Source organism: Notolabrus celidotus, chromosome 8 (assembly GCF_009762535.1).
Source record: "Notolabrus celidotus isolate fNotCel1 chromosome 8, fNotCel1.pri, whole genome shotgun sequence".
Classification (NCBI taxonomy): domain Eukaryota; kingdom Metazoa; phylum Chordata; class Actinopteri; order Labriformes; family Labridae; genus Notolabrus; species Notolabrus celidotus.
In genome coordinates, this window is record NC_048279.1 from 6,886,565 (window position 1) to 6,900,859 (window position 14,295).

The following is a 14,295-nucleotide window of genomic DNA, read 5'->3' on the forward strand; positions in this document are numbered from 1 at the left end:
CCTGACTTTACAATATTCAAAATGTCAGGGGGCTTTTAATTTGAAGTGCATACAGGAAGTGCCAGCATTGGACCAGCTCTGTAACTTTATAATACAGGCACTGGTTGCAGACGTGGACTATGGTTGCGGACTGTGGTCGCAGAGTCTTGAACACTAATTCTGTAAATCTGCAATCTGTAAGTTTATGAGAATTAAAGGTGACATATCATGCTTTTTTCATCAATATATATTGGTCTAAGAGGTCCCCAAAACATGTCTTTAAAGTTTATGCTCAAAAAAACACTTTGAAATCAGATTTTGGTCTGCCTGAAAAGCCCTCTTCTTCAGTCCTCCTCAGAACACTCTGTTTTCTCTCTGACCACGCCCCCTCAGGAAGTGGATGTGCCCTCGGCTCTCCGGAACGTTGATCTAATGTTTACATGTTGGCTGAATATACACGGCTGCGCAGAGATCACGTTACTTCAACCCTCTGAATCTGATCCAGAATCTGATCCTGACAGAGAGGCGCCTGCAGCAGGACCGTTCTAAACGATTGGTCACAGATTTAGTGTTTCTTGTTGTTTTATTTATCAGTATGTAGACGTGTGTCTTGGTACACAGCTATGAACATGTAGCTATGTGGCTATGCTAATTAGCGCTAGCACTTTTCCATGACAAATAAAAATCATCCACTAGATCTTCAAATCTGCAGACGTGGGGGGTAAAACCGACCTTTGTATTTATAAATACAGCCTACAACTAGCATGCCTCCCTCCTAAGCTCCTTGTTAGCACACATGTGTGCAGGGAATGAAAAACAGAGGAGGAGTTGAGTTGTATTTTATAAAGACTATGGGCTGAACAAGCTCCGAGCTCTGACTCCGTGACAGACCGGATATTGTTGTTACGTAACAAAAACACGGAAGTCTGAAACGGCTCGTTTCACACACATTTACAGAAAGGTGTAGAAATCTGAACAGGGGCAGAATGGATTTTTTTAAATTCTCGGGGGGTTCGTAGACATGCCAGGGACACATATTTCAGGTAGAGAACCATTAAAAAGTCCATTTTGCATGATATGTCACCTTTAATGCCTATATAAGTCACTACAAAATGTTGCAAACTAATATAACAATGCATTACTGTACATTAACATTAGAAACTGTTAGCTGCTGGCTTACCTTAGCATGTTCATAATTACACTAACTTCTCCGTTTTCGTGCACTATTGTTTTGCCAACGTGTTTACAAGGTAGACTCAAAAATTAAACAAAGGGGAGACATTCAAGATTTCTTCATTAGAAGAAAAGGAGCTCTCAAAGCAGAGACATTGCAGATTTGGCGCTGAGTGCAATGATATCACTACTGATAATCAGGGAAGGCCAGAGTGATGCAACTATGTCTAGACCAGCAGCCACAGATCTCAGGGGGGAATAAACTGACAAGTAGAAATGATCCTATTATGCAGGATCTTACAGTAGTAAATTAATTGACTAAATAAGCAACTTTAAATACAAAATTGATCTGGTGGTGTATTAGACTGTGCAGTTTAACATTATGCCTTTGTTAAACATCTGCTCTTTAAGCTATGTTATGTACAGTATGTACGTACAGTGAAGCCAGGAAGGAGACCACTGACTCTGATATGATTCAAATGACAGCAACACCACCACCAACACTACCTTGCTTGCATCCACCCATCCATTTACGTTCTTTCGTTGTGTCCACCAAGTTCTCTCTGACAGTTTCTCTATTCTTCTATTACAAAATGTTCCCTTCTAAAAATGCTTTGAAATCTACAAAAGACACTTTGAAAATGATTTCTGTATATGATTCTTTGTTGAATATTCTCAAGGCCTTATAATGACACCCTCCTCTTCTCCCTCATTAAAAAACTAGACTACATAAACGAGCAAATACTTTTAATTTCTAATATTTTTTTGCTGGACCGAAGATGCCTCATAGTTCCAAGCACTGATTACACGCTGGAGGCTTCAAGTTTCCACATCACACTTGTAGGAGTTGAATATTGGATCAAGATTGGCTCCCTAACTGCTTTGTCATGAAACAAATCATTCTCATAGACCTGTCTGAGAAAAAAGTTTTTACTGTCTGCAGAGAAAATTCAAACTTTGTTCAGATTAATATTACAGTCTCCTCGGTTCAAACTCCATATAACACACCATTCCACACAGCGAAGCTCAAACATTGAACCAAAGGAACTAACAGTACTTGAACAGTGATGTAATCCTTGTGAACTTTAACACTGATCAGGAGAATGAGCTTTCAAAGACCCATTTTGAAACTTTTTAATTTTACAGACATTTCTCAAACAAGAGCAGCCCAACTCGGACAGGAGAGGACTAGAGCTTTTAAAGCCTCTTGGTACAAAGACTACAATTGGCTTGGGTATCCTCAAAGCCAGAATTCTGCACATAGTTTTGTATGAAGGCATTTTTCACTCACCTCTCCTCTGCTCGGGTTCTGGTTTATCAAAAATGATCTACATGCCATGGTGGCTTGGACAGAGTACAAGAGGGGTGTCCTGAGTAATACTCTAGGCAATGGACAAAGAATATTTTAAGAAAGATAGAAGAAAGCAGAAAGTATATTAAGACAGTTTTAGATGTCCTGCCTCGTACTGCCACCAAAACATTGCACAGCAAGGACAGTCAGAGGACTCTGGCAACAAAGGAAACTTTTTGGCCATCATGGAACTTATTGCCAAGAGTGATGATTCAGTTTAGAATGAAACAAAGAAATGCCAAATAAACCAGTCACATCATTGAAATTAGATTTTGGAGCTGCTGGCTGAGTCTGACATTGTTGATGAAGTAAAACAAAATTGAGTATTCAGAATCCAGGCAGACAAGACAAAGAGTTGCAAAAACACGAACAGATTTAATAACTGCTCAGGTACCAGAACTGTGCATGAAAGTTTTATGCATTGTGAACATGCAGATACATTTGTTACTGCTGGGAAAAAACAAACAGCTTCCAAAAGTCTGGACCAAGCGGCAACCTCCGGCCTCAAACGATGAAGCCCATGCGGAAGTGTTATAAACTGCAATACATCGAGAATCCGCTTGAGGCTGGCTGCAGAAACACCGGAAACCACATAGACATGAATGGGAAAAATACGATCTTTGCAGCATTAATAAACATGTTTCCAGCCTGGTTCAAAAAACGGCTTGGCCCTACACTGTAAAAAAAAAAAAGTCAAATTTACGGTAAAATACCGGCAGCTGTGGTTGCCAGGAATGTACCGTAAAAAGAATGGGGAATCTGTACAAGACAAAACGGTACATCGGTAAGGTGACCTTAAATTTTACTGTAGATAACATATTTTTTCACTGAAAATCATTGTAAAAAAAACAAATATTGTAAACCATTATACTGTAATTTGCTGTAAAAAATAACAACTTTCCATAGATTTTTACAGTTAGCTGCAGTAAAAACAACAGTTATAATATAGTCCTTTTAACGGTAATTTGCTGTTAATTTAACGGTAATATGATGAACCCTATTGTGGTAAATAACTTTAAAAACAACAGAAATATCGTAAACCTTATTAAAGTCTATGTCAATAAAAAACACGGTAAAATTGTACAACAAATTACAATATTTTATTTTGACCAGTTTAATTTCACGGTAAAATCCTGGCAACCACAGCTGCCGGTATTTCACCGTAAAAAATACAGTACAAAACATGAGCAACATCAGTGGTTTGGCGTAGCTTTTACATTTAGCAACTACTAAATCTAAATTTTTTTTAAAGATGCCCATATTAACCAAGGTACTGTGATCAATAATAATTATTAAGAACATTTTACATACCATCTGTGAAACAGACTGAACAGATCATATTAATTGTCTATACACTCACAAAGCAGCATAGATCTTGAGAGTACAGCATGTGTCCATATATAGTATGACTGGTAATCCATGGTGGAATGAATAAACATGAAACAAATAGTCACTTGCCCCCGACTGATTAAGAGTAATGAGTCAGTGAGTCCGGCCTTGGTTGAAGAAAACACTCAAACATGGAGTGGAGTTTCAAATGCACATGGTGTCGAAGATACAAGCTCTGCTGGAGTACTCATATGTTGTCCATCGGGTGTTCACTTTGGACTGGCAGGATCCTCTCTGCAGCAAAAAATGGACACAAGGTTTCAAAGGTTTGATCAATGCAGTGCTTGCAAAAAATGTACAAAGATTAACAAAAACTTATGTCAAAATAAACTCCCATGATAAATGATTTCGTTAGTGATAAGTCTGCAGGTCTAAATATCTATTCAGGTTAAAGTGACACATCGACTCAAAAATACCCAAAACACAATAATTATTTGTTGGAAACAATGCATCTTAGTTAACCATTGATTTATGATAGAACTTGAAGTTAATGACTCAATAAGGTGGTAAAAAGATCTATTTCCTGTCATTCAATCTATATTTTATACTGTTAGTTTCCTTTATTATATGAAACTGCTCACCTGGACAATGAACCTGAGCTATACAGATTAATGTTTGCATTTTCTGTCCATCTTTCTTTTGCTACAGTGAACAATATCACTACTTACCTCTGAGTGAATCTATAGGTGCAGACTTGACTGAAGACAGGTGAGTCTTATACAGACATGGTGTGATGTTTAGGGAATCCAGAAAATTGCCATCATCTCTACTTGAAGACTCACATGTTGACAAAGGAGGTTTCACTGCAGACTGACTTGATCCCATCTGCATTTAGAAAGAAAACAACAAAAAGGGCATACACCAATAAATAATTATAACAACTATGATAATAATAATGAGGCAAGAAATTACTGTAAGAAGAGTGCAAAACAAGTTTCCCCCTATACTGCACAGTATGGGTTTGTGTTGCTTTTCACACTCTTCCTACAACACTCTGTGACCACTTATAGCACCCTCATCAAAACAACAAAAATTGAAAGAAAATTTAAATAATTAAATGTTTTCTTATTAAAACATTAAAATAAATAATTGAGGGACTTTTGGAGGCAAATAACTAAGCTAGGCAGAGGATGCAAGAAACATGGACAAAAGAAAAAGGTCACTAAGAAAAGAGATTTCCATTTTACACATACTTTAGATTTTAGCTAAATGAGTAAAGCAGTTTAAGACAGAACACAGTGCCTAAATGCACAGATTGCATATTACAATAATATGACTAAAGTCCCATTCAATAAAATTAAAAGCTAGGCCATCCAAGTGGCCAAATTGGTAAAACACATACCAAGAATTTCCAACCAAGGTTTGATTCTGTCTTCAGCACGTTTTGGTCAGTCATCTTCTTGACACTGGTTTGCCTGTCACTCTCTTCTGATGCTGTTCACAAAAACAGGGCACTATTGTAAAGGGACAGAGAAAAACTTAAGAATGTTGCTTTAAAAAAATAAACAACAAAATATGTTTGGCTTTAATACAACTTGAAATCTTACCGTTTCCTAAGAGTCACAGGGCCTTTGAATTGTTTCCCTCGGGTTGCAGTTCAAATTCAGCGCCTGAAAAGGGCAGGAACAAGACACTTCACTTTTTGCTCATAACAAAAGGACAAAATAAAATTTAGACAGCCGACAACTGTTTCAAATATCAGAGATCTGTGTTTACTTTACTAACCTTGAAAAAGATTCTCAGGTCTTAGCTGTGTCACCACCCTTAAACCTACTCTTGTGTATGTCAGAAAACCGCAGAAAAAAAATCTCAGATGTCCTTCACTGACAGTTTTATTGTCTTGAACACATTTTGACCTTTGCACAATACCTGCTAGTCAAGTAAACTGTTTCAAACAAATAAAGGCAAAACATTTTAAAGCTTCTCCTGGCATTATAGAAAAGAAATCCAAAACTGGTAAAGCTCTAGACACTAAGTCAATGCCTGACAGATTAATCTCAACCATAGTCATGAAAACATGAATTACAAAAATGAAAAAATACTGCCTCAAAATATATATGACAAACATTACAATGACAAAGTTGTGAATGGACACAATAAGCAAGTGTCATCAATTTTGCAGAAACTTAGTGCTACAAAACACTATATGAAAACATCTGAGAACATGTTTCCCATTAACGAAAGCTAACAGATAAAATTAAGTAATGTGTATACTGTTACAACCACCTTATTGTGTCTCCGAACTTTAGTAACTTAAATTTACTTTTAAACAGAGCAATTTAAATGCAATGCCTGAAGGGGCTGTTTGCTCATTATGAAGACAAAAGAAAATTTAAACAGTTTAAACACTGTAGTGTAAAATATATGAAATCATTGAAAACAACAAGAATAAAGTTCTCAATAACAACAGCAATAGTACAGATAAAGTATACATTGCTTTAAACAAGCAGTGCTGTATAAAATCTCAATCTTAACAGTTCAGTTGAATGTAACCATTTTTAAATGTCTCTGAATTTCAGTTATTTGAGTCCATTGTTTCAAAGATCAGAGACCAAACCTCTGAAAAGCATGCAGAAAATGCATGTGATAACAAAAAACATGAAATATTTAACTTCTCAATATCAGTTGGGATAACTGACAACACGAAAGAATGCAAACCTAATACAGAATATAGTTCCAAGTTAAGGTACAGTAAAGCTGACCGATCAGTTTGACAGTTTGTCTTTAAACTGTCTCTCGCCATTCGTGATCAGAGAGATCTGCAATGAGGGTGAGCACTCTTGGGTTGACATGCAGTGTCTTCTTTCTAGTTTTTTCAACTTTTGTTCCCTTCTCTGGGTTAATGTTGAAGAAACACCTTGATTAACACAAGAATCAATAATTATCCACTCTATAAAAGAAAAAAAAGGTGCAGAAGTAGAAAAACAAAAAAAAATTACCTCTGAAGGAACTCAAGTGTGGAGCCAAGTTTCACTGGATAGTGGATGTTCAGGCAGTAGTAGCTTCCAAGCATCAAACAGATTGCAGAGATGAAGTCAGTGATTTGGTCATTCACAACTTTGTGGTCAATACTCAGCATGAACAGCCTCGATGCATAGCAGGAGGAGCCTGGGAAGAGAATACAAGTGTAAAATAATTACCAGCAAACCCCCCTTTACTATCCAATTGTGTCTTAAGGGTCTGACAGTGCAGGAATTTAATGTAACATATCCTTAAATTAGCTTAGGTTCCTTGCAGTAAAACTTGTTAACTTACCACAAACAATGATACATGGTGTCACAGGCAGGCTTTCCATTTGGACTTCTTTTGCCAGGCATGTTTCTTCAACATAGTGGAAGAGGGTCTCCTCTTTTTCATCAAAATAGGACAGAAGAAGGAGCAACATATCTTTGACATCTTCTGAGCAGCCCTTCAGCTGTCCTCTCTGCATCCGGAGCTTTATGACAGCCTCCAGGACTCGCTTGCTCTTGTCTGCGCAAGTGGTTTTCAGAAAGTCCAGAAGCCGTTTTGCTTTCTTTTCCAGACTGGTGAGGAAAGTATCTTTTAGCGATACCCCAGTAAGCTCTTCAAAATGGACAGCCATTCCAACCTCCTGAAACAAAAAAGGCCACTCTTCTATGAGTATTTGCAAGTCTGCTCCCTTGTTGACTGCTTTACGCTGAGAGTAGTAGGTGCATTTCATTAGAGTTTTTACTTCTTCAGGACTGAAGCTTGTCTGTTCACTGAGAAGCTTCATTTCTTCTTTCTTCTCCTGCTGGCTTTCCAGTGTCTCACTGACTGGCAAAAACTTAATGTCCCACTTTATGCAGCCATATGTGTCTTGAATAGTAGCTCGCTTTTCAGGTGGGACTTCATCTGTGTCATCTGATCCTCGTCGTTTGCGCTTCTGTATCACTGGTGTAAAAGACCTCTTCATATTCTCAATTCGTGCTTGCATCTGTTTCACCAATGAGTGGTATCCTTGTCCTACCACATCCCCTTCTATAACATCCTGCAGTGAGTTGGGATACATTGCAACCAGTCTTTTGGCAATTTCTGTTGAGGCTCTTCTAGATGGAGAGGCACAGGCTTTCATCATCTCCTTTACAATGATGCGGATCATCTCCCTCCGCAATCTTGGCTTTGGCCTTTTTTCTCTCTGAAGACATTGCATCAAGTCTTCCGGGAAATTTTCGCATGGAATTTTAAAGTTATCGACCCAGTTCAGAGAGGACATTGGACAACTGGGCAAAGGGGAGGCAGAAAATGTGGAGCACGAAGATGGAGATGATATGCTGGCCTGGCTGGAAATTTCACTGTTCGGTGCTGTAAAAAAGAATCAATTAAATTCTATTAAATACTGTTGGGGCTTTGTTTTTTTTATTCTTCACTGTACTTAAAATATAACGGAAAAAGACTGAAAGCTCTTCATGGCTATTGTGCATTGAAATTATAATACTTACTGGTTTTCTTCCATGCAGCCAGCAGTTTTCTTGCCTGAACTGGTCTCAGGACACAGTCCAGATCAGTCTCATTGATGAACTGTAAGTCCTCAGATGTCTCCACCCCTAATGATTGTAGTGCCTCCAGGACGATTTCAAGGATTGAGGCAGTCAGGTCTGGCAGTACTTTAGTGATTGAACTTCTTATGTTGTCACCCATTTCCAAGATGTCTGATAAAAGAATGTGAATAAATGTCAGTTTACACCAAGTGGTACATTTGGCCTTAAAATATGAAGCCAGTACTTACAGCCCAATTACTGTGACAGCACACAGTGTTTCAATGGAACCATTTGGTGCCCATACTTCATGTAAGATGTTAATGGATAGAAATCAATTAAGTCAATGATGTTCAGGCACTGCATCTTTTCATTTTCCTTTCTCACAGAGTACAGATGATACTGAGAATGGTATTCTGTCGAGTGCACCGACACCAGAAAATAGACACTGTCATTTTTTATCAAAATAAGAACTACCTCACTAAACTCAATAGAGTCAGTGCCCCCAGTGACAAGAAATTGTCCTTTCTTGTATTGTGTTCCTTTGTACATCATTTCTACTGTTACCTTTGTATTGGTTTCAGTAAAGTCAAACTTTCCGACTGCATCTTGAATGGCTTTACTGTACAGCACTGAGTAAAATGGAGAACCACCTTTGACTTTCAAAACAGATTGACCCAATGACCCTGCTGCAAGATAAGCCTGAAACATCTGATGTCTTTCTGAGAGTGTATGGCAGAGGTTTTTGAAATTTTTCAAATTTCTCGCACATCTCTTGAAATAACTGTGCTTACTTTCAAAGCGCATTGTCCATAGTCTTATCAGGGGGCCAAATTTCAGAATCAGTGCTGGGTAATGGCGTAGAAAATGGTGTTTTGGTCTCAGGTTGATTTCTGGGAACAGAGCTTTTCTTGACTCTAAATATTCTTGAATAAGAACATCAAGATATGCTACCTGAGGCACAGAGATTTTCTGGGCACATACAATGTCCACAATATCTTTCAGCTGCAGAGTCAACTGCCACACATCATCTGCGGGGTCTTTGACTGTGTCACCAACTATGAGAGGCAAAAATCGGAGGAAGTTCCAGTTCTGTACAGCCTGTCCTGAGAGTTTAGCTGCTGAAGGGCTGACCTCACATGGTTTTGTAGAAGCATCAGAGGCATGGTACCTAAACTGTTTGATGCGTCGATTCAGAGTGGAATAAGTGAACCATTTTTTTTTTCTTTATGAAATACTTAAGATACAGTGCCACATCGTAAGCCAAAACTCCCTCAAAGATGTCATGACCTAGACATGGTGGCAAGCCTGGCATACAAACATGGAAGTATTTCAAAGAATTGAATACTGACCGGAACTTTACTCCTTCGACATCTGGTGTATTGTCAATCTGAAGGCGATCAACAGCAGAGTTGTAGTTATCTTGGGTACGCTCTGGTCCACACAGATTTGGGTCAGCATCCTGAAATTCAGATCTGGTTATTAGGCAGTACCTGCAGAAGTACTTTGAGGAACTAAAATTTTCAGAGAAGCCACCAATGCAGTGAGAACCCAAATTATCTCCAGCAATGCAAAACAAGGTTCCTTTGACTTTAGTTTCATCTGGTGCAACAATTCCATTGTCCTCCAATTCCTTCAAGTCTGCTAGTAATTCTGAGAACACCTTAGCATGACCAAACTCTTTGAAATCCTTCTCCCTGCACAGTAAGACAAGAGACATGTGGTCTGTGTCTGAACGAACATGAAGTGGCAAGTTAGCCACTGATGCATATACAGCTAATACCTTGTGTTTTGTCCTTGCAGAGCCTAAAGGGTTAACAACTTCAAAGGCATCCTGGTAAAGTACTAGCTTGAGGCATGATGGGTTTTGACCAAAAAAATCATTTGATTTAAATAACTTACTATCACTTATGTCACATAGAACATCAACAGGAGACTCAGTATAGGGCTCTTCTGATTTCTGCATCAGATCAGACTCTAACAAACATTTTAAAGTCTCTCTTAAAGGCACATAGTAGGCAAACCTATCTATCCTGTTCTCATCTCTCCCTAAAAACATTTTCTTTGGTTCCACATAGTTGAAGGCTTTTTTAAAAGTCTGAGCTCTTGAGTACACTGTCCTCATTGGCCCCGTATGACATGCAGAAAACAGATCAAAGCCTTTGACAGACTCACACACTTTGTTGATGTCCTCATCTGACAATGATGTGTCATCTTTCAACAGTGATGCAAGTTTACTCAAACTGTATGTCTGACCCAACTCATGTATGTTCTGCATTTCCTCCACAATGTTCTGTATGGTCGAAGCAGGCAGTAGAAACTGACCCTGCAATTTTAAGTAGAATAGTGAAACGTTTCTCAGAAAAAGATCACAGAATTCTGGGGACATTTCTGTATTACCTTCATCTGTACTGGATTCTGCAGCTGCCTCAGAAACCAGGGGGACAAAGTCATCTGATGTGGTTGGAACAGATGATGATTGGCATGCAGAATCTCTATATAAATCACGAATGCTGCTGTCTGAAAATTCTCTGTGTTTACGTGACATGTGGGCAGTAAAAGATGATTTGACCTTAAAAGTGTTTGCGCATCCTCTTACTGGACAAGTCACCACATGTCCTTCCACAATATGGCTCTTCAGATGAGCTATTAACTCTTTAGAGTCTTGACACTGGCGTTCACACATCGCCATTGCGCATTTAAAAGCGGCAACCTCCTTCACAACAGCTACATTGGTCGGGGCAGTGTGTCTCCGGTAAAAATGAGCCTTAAACGCTCCATACCTGGTAAATGTCTGCTTGCAGTCAGCTTCAATACACTTAAAGAAACAACGTGGCTCATTCCGATGAAGTTTACAATGAAGCACATAGCCCCTTAATGATTGAACTACCTTGCCACAGAAATTACAGCTCAACATGTCTTCATATACTTCTGTAACAGCTACTTAGCTAACTTAGCACTTGTTCAAAATAAAAATTAAACACGTGCAATACCTTCCTCTCAACAACAAAGATAACGAAAACATTAAATTCTCAGTCAAAACTGTGCTGGTGGGTTTTTATAACAGTGATAAAAATAGCCTCCCAACCTAGCAAACTTGAAGTAACATTAAAATAGCGTCGGAAATAACTGAGACAAACTTCAAATTACTTTTTACTTTAATACTGGCGAATCTTTTTTTCAGATGTACTCACCTCACGAATAATTTTCAGCAGCCAGGGTGTCGAAAAAGTCCAAAAATGCTGTAGTACCAGCAGCTAAAACGGCGCGGCGAGTTCAAAACTGCGTCCGTTAGCGTGGTCAAGAGTTTCAAAAGAAATGGTGGACAGGCTGTCTCCTGCAGTCAAACGAAAAAAGAGCGATCTCCACACAGCTCAGCATCGCGCCGCGCTATTGGTGAAAACGCTCTGTAACTTCGGCAATTGGATACAAGCTTCCATGAGGGGAGGGTTCTACCAAAACGTCAATTTCGAGCGCTCTGCAATTCAAACTGTCACAGAAGAAGACGTAAAACGTCTGTACCTGAGCTGTATACGGTAAACCAGCAGTCTAGCTGTCAATCAACAACCATCACACCAACTCGAGATTTAAGGCGGACCCACTTAAGGTGGTCTGTTTATATATGAGACATAACAGGACAGAAAAAATAATTCGTAAAATCAACTTTATTCAGCAACTATAAACCTTATTTAAGCATTTTGTTGTGTGTGGAAATGATGGATAGTTTTATTGTAATGTGCATATCAGCAGTATCTGAAACTTGAAATAAGAACATATATTTTAAGGTGATTTACTTGACTGTTTTCTCCTCAGCTTCTACTCTTTTTTTTCCTCTGAAAATTTTATTTTTTTCTTCAAATTTGCACTCTATTTTTTTCTTTCTTTCTGTAAATGAAGAAACAGTAAACTGAGACAGTAAAAACAAAAAGGGTTGATTTTTTATTAATTTCACTATTTTGTCATTTGTGGAAATTGAATGTTTTTCTTATGATAAGATACCATTTTCAATTTTTTTGTCTTTTATTGCTGATGTATATTCCCTTTTTACAGTATTTACTGTTTACATTTTTAAGGTGGACCATATTTTTAACATTTTGCTTATGTAAAAATGAAGGTTTCGTGTTTGCATTCACAATCAACAGGTTTATACTGTAAATTTGAATGTGCACAACTCCATAAGCTGTAGTTTTACCCAAATAATACTGTAAAATTTAAGGTTTTTAGATATTTTTAACATTACAGTATTTTCTTATAAAATGTATGTATATTTATTTGTTTTCACTATAAATCACTATCATTTTAACATTTTTTTACAGTAAAAATCAAAGTTTTTTCCAGTCTCTCAATTAACTGATATTTAATGTATTTAATACAGTAAAATACATTTTTGGGTTTTACAGTCTTTTACTGTTGCTATTTGACGGTATTTTGCTGTATTTTTTACTGACTTTTTTTACAGTGTATGAAGATAATCTCTCTAATGGCACACACTGTACGGGGGGTGATTTTTTTTCTAACGTGACAGTTCAGAAGATATTAAGATTACAAGTTTTTGCCCAAATAAGGACATGACTGATGTGACTCCCGGTCGGGAACACATAGCTGTTGGCTAGGAGTCTCACACTACGTCTCACTCTGCCTGGTTGAGTTCCGCATTTCTAATATGGCTGCCGCCGTCGATTTGCTTCAAAATAGCTCTCAGGAACAGATGGGTGACGTCGCGGATACTACGTCCATATTTTATACAGTCTATGATGCATACTGAGAAATTTTCCCGAGTCAGTACGACATCCGGTTAGTTTTGGCATACTGCAGATTTTGCTCTTGTTAACACACTGCATACTGAATTTTGGCCAAATCAGTACGTTTTTTCATTGTTGCACTTTTTAGTCTGCAATTTGGATCCTCTTCTTTTGTTTTCTGCACACTGTGACACATAACTTTGCATCAGACGTATTAGAGATACTTTTCAAATAGTCCCGGAGAACTATTATTAAGAATCTATGTGATAAAAGTAGATTTACTTCACCGAAAGTTGCCACTTTATTAGCATTCTGAAATCAAGACTCAAAACAGTGACACTTTTCCATTTTAACCTGAGGAAACCTTTATGGATTATATATGGAATGACCCATCCATCATTTAGGACTACACCCTCATTGAAATTAAGTGATCCTTGCACTACATTATTAAGAGCTGGTGCTCCAGGCGCCTGATAATGCTTGGATGGTTTACATTGGAGTAAGTGGGAGCCTCATGTGTTGCTGAGGGCCATGACAAAGCATCTGTTTTTAACTACATGGGAATAAGAGCAGGCTGCTGTCTCTATGCAGACAGGACTGACTGAGACTGCAGTCACCTCCAGCATGAAACAGCTGTCACCAGCTCCTCCTCTGTGTTCTTTTTTCCCCTCTACCTCTCTTTCACAGTTCTCCACTGTCACAGACATTTGGAGCAGTTCAAACTCTTTAAGACTCTCCTCCAGGCAGATACGAATGACATTTACATGTTCTAGTTTTATTTTTTTCTTTTCAGTGTAAAACTAAAGTATCATTTTGTGCTGAAGCAGACATGAGAGAGGTTAAACGAGGACAGAGCTTAATATCATAAGCTCAGTTTGTCACGTCAGCAGAGCAAACAGTATGAGTAATGTGTACACTAGAACTTAACTCTTGGCCTCCGGCTTAATTTCCCATGGCTGTTGAACTTGAAGCAGAACTTGTTTAAGGACACAACGGATGGTGACAACCACCCATAATTAATAATCTAAAGTTCAGAGACAGACTTTTGTATCGCAGGAAGATGGTTTAAACTGTTTAAAAGCATGTCTCCAGTGTTGTAATCTCACCTATAATCCCCAGTGTGCTCCAGGGTCCCTCTCCAGCTGTGTGCTCCTTGAATTGCTCAGACTCCCTGATGTGATCC

The 14,295-nt window shown here is 38.3% G+C and overlaps 1 protein-coding gene across 11 annotated transcripts; it reads right to left on the reverse strand.

Moving 5' to 3' along the window:
* Positions 1 to 3,581: 3,581 nt before the first annotated feature.
* Positions 3,582 to 11,813, reverse strand: LOC117816833. Of its 11 annotated transcripts, none has more exons than XR_004632028.1 (9): positions 11,565 to 11,813; positions 9,723 to 9,832; positions 8,335 to 8,544; positions 7,148 to 8,197; positions 6,832 to 7,000; positions 5,440 to 5,502; positions 5,235 to 5,326; positions 4,561 to 4,717; positions 3,582 to 4,126 (listed from the first exon to the last, which is right to left on the reverse strand). XR_004632028.1 is itself a non-coding variant. In XM_034689204.1 (7 exons), exons 3-7 carry the CDS (start codon positions 8,531 to 8,533, stop codon positions 6,617 to 6,619), a joined length of 1,449 nt encoding a protein of 482 aa, XP_034545095.1. In that variant the 5' UTR covers positions 8,534 to 8,544; positions 9,723 to 9,832; positions 11,565 to 11,813; the 3' UTR covers positions 6,405 to 6,616. The 11 variants fall into 11 exon arrangements, 3 of the variants coding, with proteins under 3 accessions (XP_034545095.1, XP_034545093.1, XP_034545094.1); XR_004632027.1 differs by having other exon boundaries at positions 5,235 to 5,346; XR_004632024.1 differs by lacking the exon at positions 11,565 to 11,813 and having other exon boundaries at positions 5,235 to 5,346; positions 7,148 to 7,484; positions 7,587 to 8,197; positions 9,723 to 11,548.
* Positions 11,814 to 14,295: the final 2,482 nt, after the last annotated feature.